The sequence below is a fragment of the Prionailurus bengalensis genome, chromosome A3, assembly GCF_016509475.1.
Source record: "Prionailurus bengalensis isolate Pbe53 chromosome A3, Fcat_Pben_1.1_paternal_pri, whole genome shotgun sequence".
Taxonomy (NCBI): Eukaryota; Metazoa; Chordata; class Mammalia; order Carnivora; family Felidae; genus Prionailurus; species Prionailurus bengalensis.
The window spans coordinates 114817636-114838325 of record NC_057354.1 but is presented as its reverse complement, the minus strand read 5'-3'; the positions used below and the strand labels follow the sequence as shown (position 1 = coordinate 114838325).

The following is a 20690-nucleotide window of genomic DNA, read 5'->3' as shown; positions in this document are numbered from 1 at the left end:
GGGTAGTCATGTATTGCTAATTTGGTACAAACTTTCTGAAGGGTAATTTGGCCATATTTTAAAGTGCCTAAAAAGTTCTCACCATCTAAACCAATTATCCCACTCCCATGAATATATCCTTAAGAACTAGTCTAATATACAGTTCAAATTTCACATACAAAGATGTTCATCCCACTATTATTTATAATTGTGAAATACTAGAAACAATCTGATATCCAAAGAGAGAACTGGTTCGATTATGGTATATATTCATACAATAAAATATTAGGCAGCCATTTTTTAAAAATCACACTTTCCAAGATATGGGGGAGTACTTAGGAAGTTATAAAAAGTAGGATATACAACTATATGGTCAATATAATCTCAATTTTGTTATTATGCACACACACAAACACATATACACACTCATACATATAAATAGCATAGACAAAGACTGAAAGGAAATACAAAAAATATTAACAGTGTTATCTCTGGATAATGAAGTTGCAGACAATTTTTTCTCTTCTTTATCCTTTTCAGTATTTTCTAAATTTTCTATAATAATCATGTATCCATTTTATACTGAGAAAATAATAAAAATGCACTCTGTAGTCAAGTTTAAAATGTTTATAGTCTGTATAATAAATAAGGAATAAATATTTATGGTACTCAAAAGTATACCTAAGTGATGGGAAATAAATCATTAACGTGTACAAGTATAATTTCCATACACATATAGGTGGGTAATTTTGAATCCAAAACATTATTTTTTCTCAATTCTTGAGTATAGAAAGTTGATATTTAGTAAGTAAGAAATGCAAATCTTTAAATAAAATTGGTGCAAGGCATCTAAAAATTGTGCTATTCCGGCATAAGACTGAAGATACAAATGCTCTCCAGTGTGATGTAGATACCCAGTGTTATACTGAAACAGGTATAATCTAATACATGCATGGTGGCCAATAATTAACTAATCAAATTATATATATTTATATATCTTTTCCCCCCAAAGTGACTAGGAATGGTCTATGCTAAAAAAAGAAATACAACACCATACCATTATTTTAGTTGGAAGAGCCGCACCAAAAATCATGACAAAAAAATTTGTAGAACTGTAAGAAAATCCAGTGGCTTTTTTTGTTTTTGTTATTGTTAATGATTTCTTGCTATAAATTCAAATAGAGAGTCAAACTGCTTAAAAGCACTACAAAGGCATAGCAGTAGTGTTTGGTCTGCAATGATTTGAAAATCACTAAGAATACTCTTCAACATTTCCTCATTTGCAGACTAGTGCCTATCAAACACAATCTTTGAAGGAAAGGACTACATCTACATTCTTTTACCAATCTTGAATTTATATCGTTACAATATAGTAATGACACAAAGTGATGTCACACACAAAAAGGCAAACTATATGTAATTTAAAAGCTAACTTTAAAATATGATTCTATCTGTGATAAAAAAAATCACATAAATATGTAAAAAATAAAATACATCCTAACATATCTCTACATGAGCTGAAGTTTACCACTTTTAACATAAAAATTCTGAGATGGAATTAATAAAAAAACAATTTTCTTATGTACCACAGAGCAATAAGTTTAAATCAGACTATTTTGAGTTGTGTAGCCCTTTATTAGCAACTAAAATAGAAGGTATCTGTTGTACAACACGGGTAGTAATTGACTATAACTGGAGATTTATTATATTCTAATACAGATCATTTATAAATGCAATTTCTTTATTAAAAAGCTTCCACCCTTTTTTGTTTGTTTGTGTACAATTTGCAAAACTATTCTGAAAGCGGAATATATGTGCACAAGTCTGCAAAGAGTGCAAATTTAGGATATGGTAAATGCTTTACAAGTTACTCTCAAAAAAACTGTCTCCCACAACTGGGCCTTCACATTGCCATCTTTTTTGATCAAAATATTTTGATGCCAGCCTTCCTTCCACTGCCCTAAACTATAAAGCATTTTTTAATGAGTTGAAATTAAGGAAGGACTACACCTACTAGAAAAGAAGAGAAGAAAGTTCTATTAGTTTGAGGTTTCAGAATCCCCCCAAACCAGGACCAGTATCTTGGTAAGGGCTAGGCTGGGACCCCGGACAGAGAATGAGTATGTGCAGGTGGCATCCCTGAGGATTCAGAGCTTCAGTGGACCGTGAGTGCTCCCGCTGCATAACTCACTGAACTGTCTTGCCAGTTTCTACACTGGCTTGACTGGGCATAATTCAAAAAGGAAAAGCTCATATTCATTCCATTCTTCTGGAGCTCTGTGATAGCCTGGGGGGGGGAAAGAAAAATTAGTTACAACAGACCTCATAATAAAAAAGTGAGTACTCTTTGAATGTGTTGGTGGCTTAATTTTGTCCGCTCCACAGCTGAAGCCTAGATTCTTTACTCTTCTCTTGAGTTGTTTCTTGAATATCTTGTCACATATTAAATAGGTAAAACAGAGGACTCCTTATTTCATTCTCTCAAAGAACTTCTACTAACCTAGCTTGTTGATAAGTATCAGTCATCTTTCACCCTACCTTTATTATATTTAATAAGGCCACTTTCAAGAAAAATATACCTCTCTTTTCTCTAAACCAAATCGGAGCCACTTCTGTCATGAAATACTGGGGTCTCTTCTTTGTCTAAGTTTGACGAGATGTGAAATATATATATAAATTAAGTTCTAGATCTAAGAGGTAAACCAGGATTTTTACTTTAATTGTGGATTAGTTCATCATTTACTTCATTAAAATTTTATTTGCTCCAATTCAGACTTTAGGAAATTAGTGCAGCTTACCTAGTTTAAATTTCAAGAATTAGTTTAAAGCCCTGAACAGGCTCTTCATCCAGCCAATACTGCTTAAGAGAAAACCATTCCTAAAAATCCACAATGTACTAAATCAAATCACACTAAACGAACACTGGACTTCAAGGTCCTACCCTACCCTGTTCTAGACTAACATTACCTTCTCCATGATTTCTCTGCCTCTCCAAACAATGAACACATTATTGCTTCCTCCTCTCATTCCTGAGTATATACACTTTCTTCTTTCTTAAAAAGTCTCACATTTTCTTTCAGGAATGCCATACTGTTTTATTTATTAGAGGAAAAATTACTGTTATTATCTCTTTCAAAAATCCAACTACCTGAAACTTCTGCCTCTTACTACTCTTTACATGAAATATTATTGTTATAAAGAGAAAAATATATACATGCCATCTGTCTTGTGTTACTAAATTATGAATATCTGAAGTTCAAGAACAGAATCTTCTGTTTATTTTTTATGGAGTCTAGAACATTAAATAAAACCAAAAAATTAATAAGGTTACTTATTACCAAAGGTTACTTTTGCTTCTATTTGTAAAGAACATAATGGCTGTGAGTCAAGAGAAAAACTAGGCTTCTATTCTAAATTATTTTTCTATATTTAAAAGAAAGCACTGGCCTGTCTTCCAGTAAAAACTTTATTCATGTAACCAAAATAATGGAAATCCAAATTATCTTAAGTGTACTAAAAAGAATATTTACTATATATACCTAAAAACAATGCTAATAACGTAGCACAGATGATAATAATTAAGATATTTTGAAACATCACAGGATCAAATGTTAAAAACCAAGGCTTCCTAAGGATACTCACATTTAATAACACCCCAATGGGATGTCTTCCACATATAGTATTATGGTATTTCTTCAAGTAATTGCTAAAAGATACGGGGTCTAATTGTTCTATAATACTCATACCCTAAAAAAGGAAGAGAAAAAGAAGATGAAAGACAAAGAAAAAGGTACATAATTTATTATTTTCTCATGACATTTTAAAACTGTTACTTAGAGCTAAAAACCATAATTTTTTAGTTAAAGAGAAGTAAAGAAAATACATTAAGTAATCCTTGTGAAATATCCAACTCATTCATCAAAGGTAATCTCATTATAGTCAACTCTAAACAATATGTATACTTTAGTAACAGAACACTTCCAATCCTCAGTTTCAGTTTTTTCTGACCTCCTGGTGTGTTTCTACAGCACCATCACCAGTTACCACTTGGGTCACAATCCTCAAACATTTCATTCACAATTTTACATTTTTCTTATATAAATATATTTACGAAAGTAAATCTGCTGTGAAAATGTTCATATAAAATCTAAAATTAAATTTGACATATGGCTGGTTTTTCCCCATAACCACCATATTTCTCCTGCCACTGGCATAAATAATTAAAAGTTTATTATAATTTAGCTAATTCCATAACATACACTTAAACATAACATGCAAGGCATTCTGAATTATCAGTATGTGATAAAAAGATAGCACAAACTAAGAAAAAGCTACCATATTTTAATTTAAAGCTCATAAAAGATAAATGCTTAAGCAAAATAGTCCTTCTTTGAATAGTTTTTAAAAATCTTTTTCTCTCTTGATACTTTCAACTATAATGCATTATTTTTAAGATTTTAATTCAGAATCAAAAATATTATTAATATTATTAAAACAACCACTATGACTTGGACACTTATTCACACTAAATTCCATACTCTGCAAATGCATTTAAATAATGTGTTCATAGTACAATAATAGAGAGCACCTTTAATAAAGCAAATAAATCACTGATTCTCATTCATTCACCAATTACCTTACCTTGTTTTCTAATTCAGGTAAAATATTTTACATTTGTGTCCAACAGACTGGACTAACATACTCTGAGAGGAATGTAAATTGTGGTTTAACCAAGGAATCAACTGCTATATTTTGTGTGGTTTTTAAATCATATTTCAACAAGTTTTAAAACAACAGCAGTGGAAAAGCACCTAGAGTAATCAGATGAACACTCATCTGAAAAATGACAGTAATCAGTAGATTAGTAGCTTGCATACAAGTACTGCAGTGGCAGCATGAAAATTTAATTTTATAAAGAACCTGTTTTCAGAGTATTCAAGTCATTCATAAACATCATCACACTTTCCTGCAAATACATCTGAAAGATAGTTGTGTGTATGTAATCAACTTTCAATTGATTGCACATCAATTAGCCCCTCTCAGATCTGTCCACAACCAGTGTTTAATGTGCTAAGTTGTTTTCCCTTACAGACCAGGAGGCTTCCAGGTCAACAGTCTCCAGTGACATATGGTGCAAGTTCAGAGAAATATGAACAAAAACATAAACCTAAGATAAACAATTAGTATCATGATTCTGGTACAAAGAAAATGACACAATATATTTCCAAACCAAGTAGTAATGCAGAGATGGAGTTACAAATCTCTTCCATACATATGGATAATCAAGATATAACTTCCTACAAGATGAAGAAATTGAGGCATTAAAAAAAAAAAAACAGTTAAAAGCTTGCCTCTAAATTTCTAATCTGAGGCTCTTTCTCACTGACTTACTCTGCTTCATATAGTATAAGAGACATACAAACAATTCTTTAAATACTCTCACATAGTTGTAACTGGTACACACATTTTGAGAGAACTTTTATTGTTTCTGGATGAAGTTGGGACAGCTTACCTTAAATAGAATTCTAGTCATTAGCAAATTAGGCAACACTGAGGTTCTGTTATATGTTTTAATATTAAAATCTTAATGTACATTTTGAACAAACTTATCACATTTATATATTGACATGAAGAATTCAAAGAGAAGAAAACTTAATGCTCAAATTTGTTAAAGACAAAGAATTCAAAATGGCTGGCCAAGAAGCTTCACAGAGAAAGATATAAAGTTATACATGTAGAGAAGACACTACTAAATAACGTGTTCAAAATTAAGATATAATAGTTAAATTACAGAAGGGAAAAGACAAAATTGAGATGATGAAAACTAAGGGATTAAAATTTAATTTTTAATTCCCTAAAGTGTGTTATATACCTACTAGGACAAGAATCAATTCCATTACAATCAATTCTCTGACAAATAAAGACAGTGAAAGGGTACGCACTTTTATAAAGGGATACAGAGAAAAAATAAGGCTTTTCTCATGAGTGAAAGTCTCCAATTGGAAAATTCATAAAGTATTGCAAACAACAGCAATAATGATAATGAGAAAGAGGATATCCATTAAGTAATACAGAACATTGGCATATATTCTTTTGTATATATTTATATTTTGATGCTAACAATTTTTAAATTACTGTTACCAAAATTCCAAGGAGATGAAAATGCTAATTTAACACTACTGCCAAAATTCGCAGAAGATGAAGAAACTAAGTGCTTCTCAAATATGCTTAATCTTCTATTCCCTAAAATACTAGAAGATATGATCAAAGAATCTGAAGTCCAGGTGATGAAAATCTTGCCTAGGGCCTAGCACATTGAGAATCTGTTGGCATGAATTTAAATCTAATATGAAGCAGTGAGGATCTAAGATACAAAACAAACATCATGAACTCCAAAAGCCTATATCCATCACGATGTGGGTTTCTGAGAAATTTAGCAGCTTCAGCAAGAAATCCTCAGACTGAAAGCTAACTCTCTACCTTGAGGGGGGGACAAGGGCAGAGGGAATCTATCATTATGCTGACTCTCCAAGTAATGAGTAAAAAAGCCTGTAATGTCAAATCCCAAGTGGCAATCCTAAACTGAATACACAGTTTTAACTGACAAAGCTGAAAATTCAGGACTCTGATTAAGACAACAAAAATCTTCCCTTTTAAAAAAAGTTTATCTGTATATGATATTTAATTTAAATTAAAATTTTTCAATGTTTATCTTTGAGAGAGGGAGGGGGGAGAGAGAGAGGGGTGTGGGGGAGAAGGAGCGGGGGGAGGCGCAGAGAGAGAGGGAGACACAGAATCAGAAGCAGGCTCCAGGCTCTGGGCTATCAGCAGAGAACCCCATGCAGGGCTCAAACACATGCACTGGGAGATCATGACCTGAGCTGAAGTCGGATGTGTAACTGACTGAGCCACCCAGGTGTCCCAAATTTAATTTAGTTTTAAATATTATCACCCAGAAGCAATCTCCCTCTAAAGTAACAAGCACAAAAAAGGAGCAAACGTTTTTAGAGGACTTTAAGACATAAGAACTAAAACCATGTCTTTTTATTACTACAAACACATAATTAATCCCATATTATCATTGAGGCCTCATTTTCTAAAGTAAGGATATATATATATTAGAGAGATGAGTGTACATTTAGGGAGGCAAGGTAAGAAAAGGAAATATTCTGCTTTCTGTAAGAGACGACAAGATAAAATCTTAGAGTGAAAGAAGTTTTATGGGGGGAAAAAAATCACCCTAAAGACAGTAGTGCTAAGAAGCAACATACTAATAAATAGCTCTCTTAAAAGAAGATATTATAAAACCTTGGCCTAAGTTCAAGAAAGAATAGGAGTAGACAAATATGAACAATTTCACTTACAAAAGAATAGGAAGAAAAGTAGCTCAAGTTCAAATTAAATGAAAGGACTACTAATAAATTTGGAAGGAAAATACATTACAAAGATGGCTACAATGACACTTTCAGATCCTCTTTGCCAAATCATAAATAAGCTGGCAATGTCCATAATGACACATTGGTCTACATCAATAGTGGTACAGAAAAAAATTACGTTATGTGACATATATAAGATATGTATGTATGTACTTATGTATCTTTAATGTTTCTAGTAAATAATCTCCAAAGTACACAAAAATCAATGTCTTAAAGTATGTTCTGCTTTGGTCACTACGATTACTGAAATTGCAAAGTACTAATTACCAAAAACATAATCAGGAGCCAATACTATTGTAACACTTCCAGAATCTATATCTCCTGTAACTAGTTACTCTTTTTTTTCCCCAATTACAACATCTGGAAGATCCAGTTTATTTTCCTATATATTTTTCTTTACATATCTTTTTCACATAATTCAATTCCAAGATATTCAAATTTTAGAGATATAATTATGTTGCAATAAGAGGAAAAGCTGTTTTTCTTCTGCTTTTAGAACCTAGAAACCCTTTTACTTACTTTAGTAACTATATGTAATAAGATTTTCCTGATAACAAAAATAGAGCCAAAACTTTATTACACACTAATTTTGAACAGATTGTACCTAAAATTTTATAAATAGTTTTTCATTTTATCAAACTTCAAAAGGCATAATAATTACAATTCAGAATTGCTAACATTTGCTAATACATCTAGAGAACCATCCAATTATATTTGCTCTCAAAAGATTGCACACATAAACTAAAATATGGTTCTCGAATGAAATAATTTATAACATAAAATGGCACTTTGGAAAAGGAATATACAGAGGGATATTCACCATTTGGTTATATAAATCAGTTAAAAATCAGGTTATATAAGAGTCTAACAGTGAGTGTACATATATACATATATGCATAAAGACATACATACGTGATTATATGTATGGAACTAGCCATTCTGATTATTTCAACCCATTTACTCCAATCCCCCAGAATTGACTTATAACTTGAATTTAGAGCACGCTAATAAAGGAACGGAACACTTATGAGCCATTTAAAAATTCTATAAATAGAAAGGGACCACAAAAATCAGACTCCAAGTCAACTATCAAATCAAATATCAAATTCAAACATATTAATAAGAAGCAAATACTCAATATTCAGTAACTGTATCCCAGTCTATTTAAATAAAAATTTAAAAATTATGCCCTGGTGATTTTGGACATCTAAAGTATGGTAAATCGGATGCAGACTTAGAAGCCAATCTTAAGCTTACTGGTTCTACATATACTTTTGAACAAAAGTTCTAATTTCAAAGACTTAGAAGCTACCAGAAAAGGCAACAATTTCAGGAGAATTATGAGAATGATGCCAACGGATAAATGTTACTCTTTTTGCTCTGCCTCAAAGTAAGAAACCAAGGTCTATCTGCCTAACTGATAATATACATCAAGAAAGATAAACAGGGGCGCCTGGGTGGCGCAGTCGGTTGAGCGTCCGACTTCAGCTCACGTCACGATCTTGCGGTCCGTGAGTTCGAGCCCCATGTCAGGCTCTGGGCTGATGGCTCGGAGCCTGGAGCCTGCTTCCGATTCTGTGTCTCCTTCTCTCTCTCTGCCCCTCCCCCCTCCATGCTCTGTCTCTCTCTGTCTCAAAAATAAATAAACGTTAAAAAAAAAAAAAGATAAACAAAGCTACTTCTCTTAATAATAGCTAACAATCAATATAGAATTAAAAGACTAAAAGAATTGGGGCGCCTGGGTGGTTCTGCCAGTTAAGCGTCCGACTTCAGCTCAGGTCACAATCTCACAGTCCTTGAGTTCAAGCCCCACATCAGGCTCTGTGCCGACAGCTCAGAGCCTGGAGCCTGCTTCAGATTCTGTGTCTCCCTCTCTCTCTGACCCTCCCTCGTTCATGCTCTGTCTCTCTCTGTCTCAAAAAATAAAATTAAAACATTTTAAAAAATTAAAAAAAAAAGACTGAAAGAATTAAGTACGGATATTTATATATAAATATATATACATATATATATATACACACACATAGAATAATAAATAATATTAAAGTTTTTAAATGTGACCACAGTTCTAGAGAGTTCCAAAGAATGGCACTATGTTTGGTGACTTCAGAGCACCGGGTAAACTAATATTTTGGGGAGAACATCTCTCTGTGCTAAAAGCATCAATTCATGGATTCACAAATTCTTACCTGTGCAAAATTAAATGTTGCTTAATTAAAGTTGACTAATGATTTAAAGAGCTGAATAGAAAACAAGGGAAGACAGATAAATAGGAAATTTTGTTCTACTTAAACAGATTAGGGGCTATAGTAAGACAGTTTAAATTCACCTAACAAAGCAAATTTAGGAGTAAAAAGATGTTAAGACTCTTTCCATACTACCAAAAGGCGATCTCCTGGGGCAGGTACGGGCAAGTCTATTTTGAAAAAGTTCCATGGATGATTTAGGTTATAAAGACAAGGTTAAGGATTACTATAGTAGACAATCTTACCTCTGGTCTGGCTCTGATTACCATCTACCTGTTAGAACTCTCAAACTTACTCCAGGCCTATTCTCTGGGCTTCAAGCCAATATAGTTAATTCCTTAGCAAAGCTCTGTTTAATACTTCTGAAAGAGATCTCAAATCTACCAACTTCTTTCCATATCCACTTATACCACCCTAGTCCAAGTTACTATCATCTCTCCCCTCAACTACTGCCCACGTCCATCATTACTACTCTTGAACCTTATGTAGAATCCATCCTCTACACAACCACCAGAATAACCTTTAAAAGAATGTGATTACATCATTTTCACTTCCCCTTGTACTTACATACATTTCTTACCCTAGAATATAAAGTCCTCCATTATCTGCTCTCTGTCTGTCCCTCCTGCCACAGCTTGTACCATTCTTAGCCTTACCTACTGCACTCCTGCAACACTGTCCTTTTTTTCCTTTTCTTCACACACCAGCCTCTTTCCCATCTTTGCACGGGCAGGTCCCTCTGTCAAGAATGCTCACTCCTCAGATCTGAATTTGGTTTGCTCCTTCTTACCATCACTATCTCAGCTTAATGTCTCTCCTCAGGGAAGTATTTCTACAATCACTCAGTCACCAATCACTCAAATCATTTACCATTTCAAAACCCTTTCTATATTTTCTGTATAGCACATATCACTATTGGAAACTAACTTATACATACCCTTACCTTTATAATATATATATATATATATATATATATATATATACACACACACACACACACACATACATATATATGTGTGTGTGTGTGTGTGTGTGTGTGTGTGTGTGTGTGTGTGTGTATATATATATATATACACACACATATATATATATATATATATATATCCTCCTGTTAGAAAAAAGTTCTGTGAGAGCAAGTGTGTTTACTGCCATATCTCCAACAGTGCCTAGGACTGTAAGCGCACTCAAAAATAACTAGCAAAATGAAAATCCAAATGCCTACCTGACTGACATGTCCACTTGGACATCTTAAAGGCAACAGCAAATATAACACATCCTTAATGGGATTTATGATTTCCCTACTTCCTAAAACATCAGTCCTATCTTCTTGTGCTTTAAGCCTAAGTAAATAGTACCAACACCCAACCAGCAGCATAAGTCAGAAATTTAGAAGCTATCCTTGATACTTCCTTCCTCAGCAAGTTCAAGCAATCTCCAAGTCCTATCATCAATCTATCTCTTAAATACGCTGAATATATCCACTCTGTCCCTCTCTTCCACCATCACCACCCTATCTACTGTCTAAATTACCATCTGTCACCTGGATTACCAAACTGGTCTACTGATTTCTCTTCTGACCTCCCACCAGCCTACTTGCTACACAGCAGCTATGTGATCTATTCAAATACAATCTGATTTTATCACTTTCCTATATAATACCCCTTAAACAGCCTGCTCCAGATTCTCTAGCTTCATTTCTCACCACTACCCTGTCCATTCTTCCATTGATTCACTCAATAACTATATATATTTAGTACCCAGTGAAAGGCCGAAAATAAAAAATGGACAAAGATCCTGATCTCATAAAGCTTATAACCTAATAGGGAAGGGTATCACCAAACAAATCAACAAATAACAAGTCACACAGTAATTAATATTGAGAAGAAAACTTAAGTAGGGTAGGGTCATAGAAGGACGGTTTACCATAGGGGCGTAATGGAAAGTTGTGGGCATATTTTTGCGAAGTCCCAATAATTAGAAGACGCTACTGGGGAATTTAGTGAGTGGGGTCCAAGGATGCTGAATGTCCTCTAACACAGGACTGTCCTCCACACAAATAACTGTTCTCATCCCAAAGCACTCTGACATGTCCACATAGATGAAACAATCATGTATAATTCTTTATACCCTTAACCCTATTTTATATATAAATACTAAGAAGTTTTGCCTGGTTTTAATATACAGTAGATTCGCCAGGAATTTCCATATCACGTAAACTGAGGGAAGGCTATATTTTGTTTAGGTTACAACTTTTCTAAGAATTATTCTCCATTTTGGGAAATCGAGTCACCCTGCAACACAGCTTAGTAATGTGAGTCACAAATATAAAATAACTGTTTAGGTCTGGATTGGTAGCTCTTATATTAATGATACAATGTGGAAGCATTTAACTACTTCATAATGTCTCCTAATATAGTTGGCATCTGGGTGCTTACACTATTAAAAAATATACTAGTTTATCATAAATTACTTTCCCTTTATTTCTTTTTCATATTACAGTTAGGGTATTTGCTTAATTTAATTATGTACGGAGGAAGATTATATTCACTAATTCATTCACTTGAAAAATATTTATTGAGCACCTACTAATGTTCTACTCACGACTCTAAGCACTTTGGATACGTCAGAGAACAAAATAAATTTCCTAACAAAACTGTGATAAGTACAATATTTAGTTTGTTGAAAGAAAAACTGCAGCAGGGTTAAGTGGATTGGGAATGCTAAATGGGTATGATGCAAAATTAAACAGGGCAGCCAGTACCATTGGGAAGGTGAAGCAGAGCAAAGCCACAGAGTAAGTAAGACAGTCGAGTGTAGAAAGGGCAAAAGTCCTAAGCTAGGCACACGTATGTCATTTTCATGGAACAATAAGGAGAGTGTGTGTCCTAAATATCTCTTACATCTCTACACCATAATAGTTTCTAAGTCTGTTCAATGACTACACTGTAAGTTCCATGAAGTGGGAGACAATGTTTTCTCTTCTTAACATCTGCAATACTTCACACAGTACCAGACACGCATTAGACACCCATTAACCACTTGCTACATGAAAAAAATAAATGACAACAGAACCAGAAAAGTTTTCTGAGGCAAGTGAGCACTAAGCCTCAGAAGAATAAGATCAGAAGAAGCCAGAAAAGAATTAAAGACTGAAACGACAACATCATAAAGGCAAAAAAAAAGTCAGTAGATTAAAATCCAAACAAAATTCCAAAGCAAAAGTGTTCAGACATAATTGGATCTAAGTAACAAGATAAATTTAAATATGATAAAATCTCCTAAGTAACTAAATTTGCATTCATTCCATTTTGCCTTTAATAAAATATACAAGATAATAGCCCAGCTATAGTTTTAGATCCAGATTCTTTACTAAAATGTTTTATCTACTTTAGACTAAATATTCTTGTATTAAAACATATGCATAAGGCTTTTCAAACAGGGGTAAAGTTGATTTTAACAGATCACAGGCTTAAAGTCTGATGGAGTTTAAAGACAATTTAGAGACCACCTACTCCAAGTCTCTTATCTTAGAGATGACAAATTGAGGACTAGGGAACTAAAATGATGTCAAAAGTCAGAGCAAATTAGTGATTTATCTGCTATATTTAATATTCTGTTCAAATTAGAGATTCATCTATATTTAGTATTCTGTTCAAATTAATGATGTATCTGCTATATTTAATATTCTGTTCCAATCAGTGAGATATCTGCTATATTTAATATTCTATTTTAGGTAAAAAAAAAAAAAACAAAAAAAAAACAAAATTATTTGTATGACTTTTTAAATATGAAAACAAGTACTATGACTACTGTACTACTTCAAGGAAAATGACAGCAAGATCAATGTCTACTGTAGTCCTGGGCCATGTAAGAATACAATCATATTTTTAAATTCTATATATAAAACAACAAAATGAAACACCATTTCAGAAAATCCAAATGGCCAAAAGATACAATTAAATAATAAAATAAACTAAGAATTTGCTGTGGTTGTTTCTGCTTAAAAATAAGTAATGGCATTAGTATCCTGTCTTCCCTAAACCTGAGACACTCCCCCAAATAGCATCTAAAATCCAAATCTAATTATTCTTAGTCTCATTAATCAAAAAAAGATAAAGGAAATTTCAACTAATAGAAAAGGGATTATTTTTATAATCAATATTCATATGATGATAAACTATATTTTGCACATTTAGTTAGGTAGGTAGGGAAAGAATTATTAGTCCACTGTATAATTCAACACATTAAGTCTTGAATCACTAAACTGAAATGAAAGAAAACACCTTAGAGCATTAAAACCCACACCTGAAAGACTTACCATTTTATCTAGATGTTCAATGGATCTATAAATCTCCCCCTGGGATTCATCATAGTAACTGTAACGGAACCTTTGACCTTGAAACAAATATCATGTACAAAATAAAATAGGGAAAAATTAGAAGCTAAAAAGAAAGCAAGCGCTTACCAAATAATTTCAGTTCTCATGGAGGGCAAAGCACAGCTTAAGCCTCTGAGAGAATCATTCCCAAGAGCCCTTGTACATAAAAATAAAAGGCATATTTGGGAAGGTGATAAAGAAATGATATATCAACAGTGTTTTATGATGTTAAAAACTATTTCAAACTGTAGAACCTTAAAGTGACGAGCAATACAAAAGACTAAGGAAACAAAACAGCTTAAAAGTTAGAAGCAATGTTAAACATATTGTATCAGTCTGTAACGGAAGGTAAACCCAAAGAATACGATTCAAGGAAATTTGGTTTAAGAAAACTATCTCAATGTAACAAATCAATGGAAGCTTAGCTTTTGCTGGATAAGTACAAAGATTTGATCTCTATTACAGAAAAAAAAAATTGCAGGTCAGAGAAACACATGGCTTATGTGATTTTTATGACCTCAATAAAAAAAATTTATCTCATTTTTGCAAAACTCTCTACTTGAAAAAGCAATACAGGTGCCTTAAAATAGGAGGCACAAAAGAATAAATATAATAAATAGTCCTAGTCTGACAAAAATCTCAGTAAGAGTACAAGCACAGAACATTCAACGTTTAGCTCTTCTCCAAGAAAGAGAGGGTAAAATGGAAGAAGCTTGAAAAGAAGACAGAAAACAAAAGGCTCAGGTAATACATTTTGCTTCCTACTATAGTTACATAAAAACCAAAAGTTAAATATAGTCATAACTAATTGTGGTTATCTTATTCCACTGATTATGTTGTATTTCAGATACATCTACACTTGTATTTATTTCTGTGATGCCTATGTAGGAACTCATTACTTTTGTATTTAGTCATTTTTAAAGATCCATCAATGCACTTAAAAAGTATTAGAGTATACCAGTCATGTATGCACACACTATGTGTCTTGTAGCTTCATTTTTACAGCAAAGTTCACATATACAATTATTATCTTCACACCCGAGAAGATGGGTCTCTCCAGCTGGATAATTATGATTTCTAAGTTTTCTGTTTAATCTTACTATAAATGACGAGCAACGGAAAATAAAAAAACTTCTTTGATGCTCTTTTTTAGAAAAAAAAAACCACACATCATAGTTCTCAACACTTCCTTTACATGTTGATGTTGGTCATATTTGATGGTCATCTTTCTATAATATACTGTATTTCCTTAAATTTTAATTTTAGCTTTTCACATACATTACTATGTACAATTACTCAATGTAGCAGTTCTTACTTTCCCTCAAGAGCTTCTATTAAATCAGTATCGCATCTTATAATTCATGATATCCTAGAATCAGCAATAGGATTCTAAGACGATTATCTGCTTTCTGGATACAACAACTTTTTTTGTAAACACTGAAGATTACTAAATGTTGCCATAACTATGAGATCCATTACAGTCCTTGCACTGAAAAAATTCTTACATAGTGACAACTCATCACTCAATGCCCCTATGTTAAATAACTCATCATACATTTCTTTCAAAATTTAGAGTTAGGCTTAGTTTTGTTTTTCTTTACAGAATGTACGTACTTACTCCTACCTAATAATGAGAACTCTATAACCCTATTTTTCCTATTTTCCAGGTGGCTATTGGAAGGCTCAAAGACATATCTAAAGCCTGTCCCAATAACTCATTGATTCAATTCATTAGTACAAAATTTCTACTTCTATTTCAAAGTTTTTTTGATAGAGTTATGCCAAATCATTTGTGAAATGAATGAACAATTAAATGAATAATCTTAGACAAGAAAATTCTGACTCACTGTCAACTATAGTAAGAGTAATATCCTTGGAAGCAATCACAGTGAATATTCTTCGAACTTGAACTGCTTCAGGTTTATACTAATGTATTCTTTTTCTTGCTTCAGGAAATAGCTATTAGTTTTAGCTGTCAATAAACCCTGTGACTGGGACACAATTATCTAATCTGAAAACTGCTACTCTTCAGGTGCAGAGTAAAATGCATGGACTTTGTGATAACCATTTGCTACTGAAAAGTCTTTTCTGCGTATTTCCAAGTTCGGAGCTGCCATTTTCAAATGAATGAAGTTGGTCAAACCTGCCTTAATCATAAGTGAAAAGGGTAACTACTTGAAAATGCTGCCTTGTTCGTATGGACAGTTTTCAATGTAACATTCACTTAAAAGCTACTTCTGAAGAGAAAAATACAGAAAATGTTTCAAATGTTTTAAAATATTAAATCAGCATGTGATTTAAAAAGAAGGACAAAATACACAGAAGATTGATGAGCAAATGTTTCTAACATTTTGCTATCTACCTCTTGCTACTCTTTAGGTAGCTATCTTGCATTTTGTAGCTGAAGAATTGAGTAGAAATACTTATGAGCTCTAAATAATATATTGACTAAGTAGCTAAATCCACACTACATATAGTTACTACACTGAAAAAATACCTTACTTAAACAGCTCAAACTGTCTTCACAATTTTTAAAAATTGTACAAGCATTTAAAAATTACTTGAGTAATTCATTCTGGTCACTACACACACAGAAAACATCTAATCTGAAGTAGTTTACATCATCCTAGCCTACATGTGTATATAGGTGTGGGTTGGTGTGCACGCGCTCATGCATGCACACACTTTAGCTACACACCTCTTGGAATCTGAATGCAAAAAAAAAAAAAAAAAAACACTTTTGTATTTAATTATTAAAAAGAAGTTTATCCAGATTTTATTTAGTGAGAAATAAGAGACATGACAACACTAGCACAATACACTGTTTATCAAATGCACCTTTAATCAAATATTTATTGATTTAAAATATATTATGATTTCATATAACTCATGATCAGACATTTGTTTTATAATACTTCTAACATTCAGTAAAGCTTATGCATCTAAACTGAGTAAATACAGTTGCCTATGTACCTGGAGAACTGGACTTGCATATTTTTATAAGTATGAATAAAGCATATCACATAGTAAGAGAAAATTACTTACCTGAAACTTATCCTTTCAGAAGGTACACTGGGAAAATGGATTCTTTGAGCCCCTGTTTCAACTCCAAGTATGAGCTTTCTAGCTTTAAGAGCCATTGACACTGCCCCTAGGGGCAGCACAAGCTTTGGAACTCCCCTAGTGAGTATGTCAGTAGTTTCTTCAGGTGCCTTCCCTCAGTTCTTTTCAAATTCAAAAGATGAGAGGAAAAATAACCCAAGAAAAAAAATCCTGTAAAGCAGAAACCTTACTCTTTGAGGGAAGGAGGGTAGCTCATTTGTGAATCCATTCCAGAGCACGCTTTCTGAGAAAAAGAAATACAGGTAAGTAATTTTCCCATCTCCAAAGGTGACTGGTGATTAATGAGTGGATTCACAGAGTGTGGAGAGTAAGCTCCAGGGATGTCTGTTTAACACACAACAATCAACTAATGAGGACAAACATAACAATGAATGGTACAAGAACCAACACTACTTTTTAAGTACCTCAAAACAAAAAGTAAAAAAATATCAAATACCTCAACATTAAGCTATACACTGGATTGTAGAAATAAACAATGAGCTTGGAAAGTTGATCAATAAACCTCCCAAAAGATTAGTCAACAAGACAGACTTTCAGACATATGTCCAGTAAAAACTGTACTATTATACATTCACTTAGTCACTTTATGTTTATATATTAAAATATTTTCAATTATTTGAGTTAACCTCACAACAACTTGTGAGATAGACTATGAGGCCATTCATTCTATACTAAGGGCCTAAACTGGGGACATTCATAATTGAAATCATAAAAAACTATAGTCCTTACATTCTGAAGTCTTAGTTATAATGTAAAAATAAAGTCTTCTCTCATACTTGCAAAAAATCAAAAACTTAAATATGTCAAATTAGTATGTATGAAATTTGAGAAGACGAATATGAAAGCTTCGATAAGATGTATTTCAGAAATTAGCTAACTTATACTCAAACCAATTTCAATATTTAGAAAATAGTAATACCCTAGTATACTCCTAAGAGACTGACAACAGAAAGGAAAAAGAGCATGCATGAATAATCACTCGTTAATATATATTAAAGTAGAAATCTGAACTAAGATATAAAATCATAAATATTTAAGGGAATGCCACTTTTAATACATGACACATACTTATAAAAGAGAAATTATGTAAACTTAGACAAATAAAAGTTTATATGTAAAAATCCAAAATTGCTGAAGTGACTGTAGTAAACTTTATTCATATTTTAATAATTTATCATTAACATTTACCAAGTAAATTTACTGAAGTTGATTTGTACTTAAAACCACCATAAAAGAAAAATTACATAGAAGAATGAATCAACTTTAAAAATTTCAATTTGTTAGATCCAGTTTCATTTAGAAACATCTTACAAGTTAAAAATGTTAATGAAAGCTATCAATAATCTAAATTTGAAAATATGAATTTCAGAGCGATCAGAAAAGTTCAAACATTGTGTGTGTGTGTGTGTGTGTGTGTGTGTGTGTGGAGAGAGGGAGAGAGAGAGAGAGAAGAGAAGAGCAAAACTGAAAGTTAGGAAAACAGAATGAAAATTCTACCAATTAGAAAAACTAAAATAGGGCCAGTCAAAATTCTCTTATATGGAGCCATCTTATAGGACAAGAAACTTGATCAGAAAAAGTATAGGGTTCACATTACCTAACCAGAGTAAAAATCAATTACTAGCAGCAAATGTCCTTCACTTATGCCACAATCCCTGGTAGCAGCAAGAAGGGTGAAATGAGGTAGGATTATGAAAAGAGTTACTAGGAAACATCACTCTATTGGGCTGACTAATGAATTTCCATGTGGATTAGACTTACGATAAAATAAAAGGCGAGAATTGAAATGCTGAGGGTTTGCGGGGGGGGGGGGGGGGGGGGGGAGGGGGCGGAGGCAGGGTGCGGATTCAAATGAAGGGACAGAAAGAAGGGGCATAATGTAATCCAGGTTCCCACTCTCCCTTAGTTTTTCCCACCCAAAAAAAACTTGAGAATATTTTAGTCTTTCTGCTTTTTCTCTCTCTAATGCCATTTTCAAGTCCACATAAAATTTAAATGGGATCTGAGAGATGGAACATCTTTAAAACAAGGTACAATTGAAAAAAAAAAAAGTCATTCTTGTAATGGACACTGGCTAACAAATAAAATCAACCAGGCAAAACCCTGCCAATTACATACAGGTTTCCCACTGTCTCTGTCACCAAATTCCCTGCTTTGTTTTTAACAGAAGCTGGACATAATATAAACAATGACTAGAAATGAAATTTGTTGTCTCTGCCAGGACTCTAATCCACTATTCAACAAAAACAAAATTCCACTGTATATATCTGAGTAATTTGTCAACTGTACCATAATCAATTTTGTTTCAAAAATCAGCTATTTAGAAATATACAGTGTGTTGACAGCTTAAGTCAATGATGCTTTGAAAATCTCTGAGTATTTGAGGAAGTGAATCCTTCCTATGAAATGATTTACAGTTCAGTGTTACCATTAATATGATATAGTAAAAGCAATGTATATAGTATCTTCACAAAAAAAGAAAAAAAGACAGAAGAAGAAACCATTAAGAAATATCTTCACAAGAAAAAGCTAGTTTTTTGAAGTGGGAGTATAGCATCCATTAATATAGAAAAGATGACCAACGCCACCAGAGCATGAATTTGAGAAACATGAAAATTTCTGAGACATTTTAACCCATAACTAGACCATGATTCATATTACTTCAATTAGGCACATAAAATAGAAAATAAATCTTACTTTATAAAAATGACAGTTACTATTAGAATTATAGAGGGAAACACCAATTTTGAAATAGTATCCATGCAATACCTTCCACTTATCACCAGACCTTCATCAACTTTCCCAATAAGAATTAGTACAGTGCTTTTTTCATAAGTACAAAGTAAGCACTTAATGGGTATTATCAGTGATAGTCATACTAAAAAAACAAACACTTGGAAAAGTTCTATTACTTAACCACCAAATGTAGATATAAATATGTTTTAGTTTCTGGATAATTCTCATAACATCTACCAATCTTTGGAAACTTGGGGTTCTTTTTTGTAATTATCACCAGGAAATCTTATCTTATAATTTAAATACCAAAATTTTCTAGAACACAGATCAAACGGCCTAAATAATTTTCTAAAAACCTAGGTAGGGTATAAAACAAAATTCATCTCTCTCTCTCTCTCAATATCGTACTTAAATATAGTAGTGAACTAGGGCTTGTTTGCTTTAGAATTCATTATTGAGGTGAAAAGGATGATTTTACAGAGAAGAGCACTATTATAGCATTATACTGATTTCTGTGTGGATGTATGCTGTGAGTGCACATGGTACCAACCTAGAGGGAGAACTTCAATTCTGAAGAACAGTATCAGGGGAACTAACTACTTAAATCTTAAAAGTAAAGTGATTCATAGAGGTCTTAAAAGTGAAGAGGGACGGGTCACATGCTTTAAGAATTTTTAATTTCTGGGGCACCTGGGTGGCTCAGTAGGTTAAGCGTCCGACTTCAGTTCAGGTCATGATCTCACAGTTCATGGGTTCGAGCCCCACATCAGGTTCTGTGCTGACAGCTCAGAG

At 33.0% G+C, this 20690-nt stretch overlaps 1 protein-coding gene across 3 annotated transcripts in view; it reads right to left on the bottom strand.

The window, feature by feature from the left end:
- Positions 1-1593: 1593 nt before the first annotated feature.
- Positions 1594-20690, bottom strand: part of MEMO1 (mediator of cell motility 1) — a 124954-nt gene continuing 105857 nt past the window's right edge. For all 3 annotated transcript variants that reach the window (XM_043604202.1, XM_043604200.1, XM_043604201.1), the window contains 3 exons: positions 13980-14056; positions 3622-3726; positions 1594-2266 (listed from right to left, as the gene is read on the bottom strand). In XM_043604202.1, coding sequence (XP_043460137.1) covers positions 2135-2266; positions 3622-3726; positions 13980-14056 — 314 coding nt within the window. In that variant the 3' untranslated portion in view covers positions 1594-2134. The remainder of the gene's footprint in view (positions 2267-3621; positions 3727-13979; positions 14057-20690) is intronic.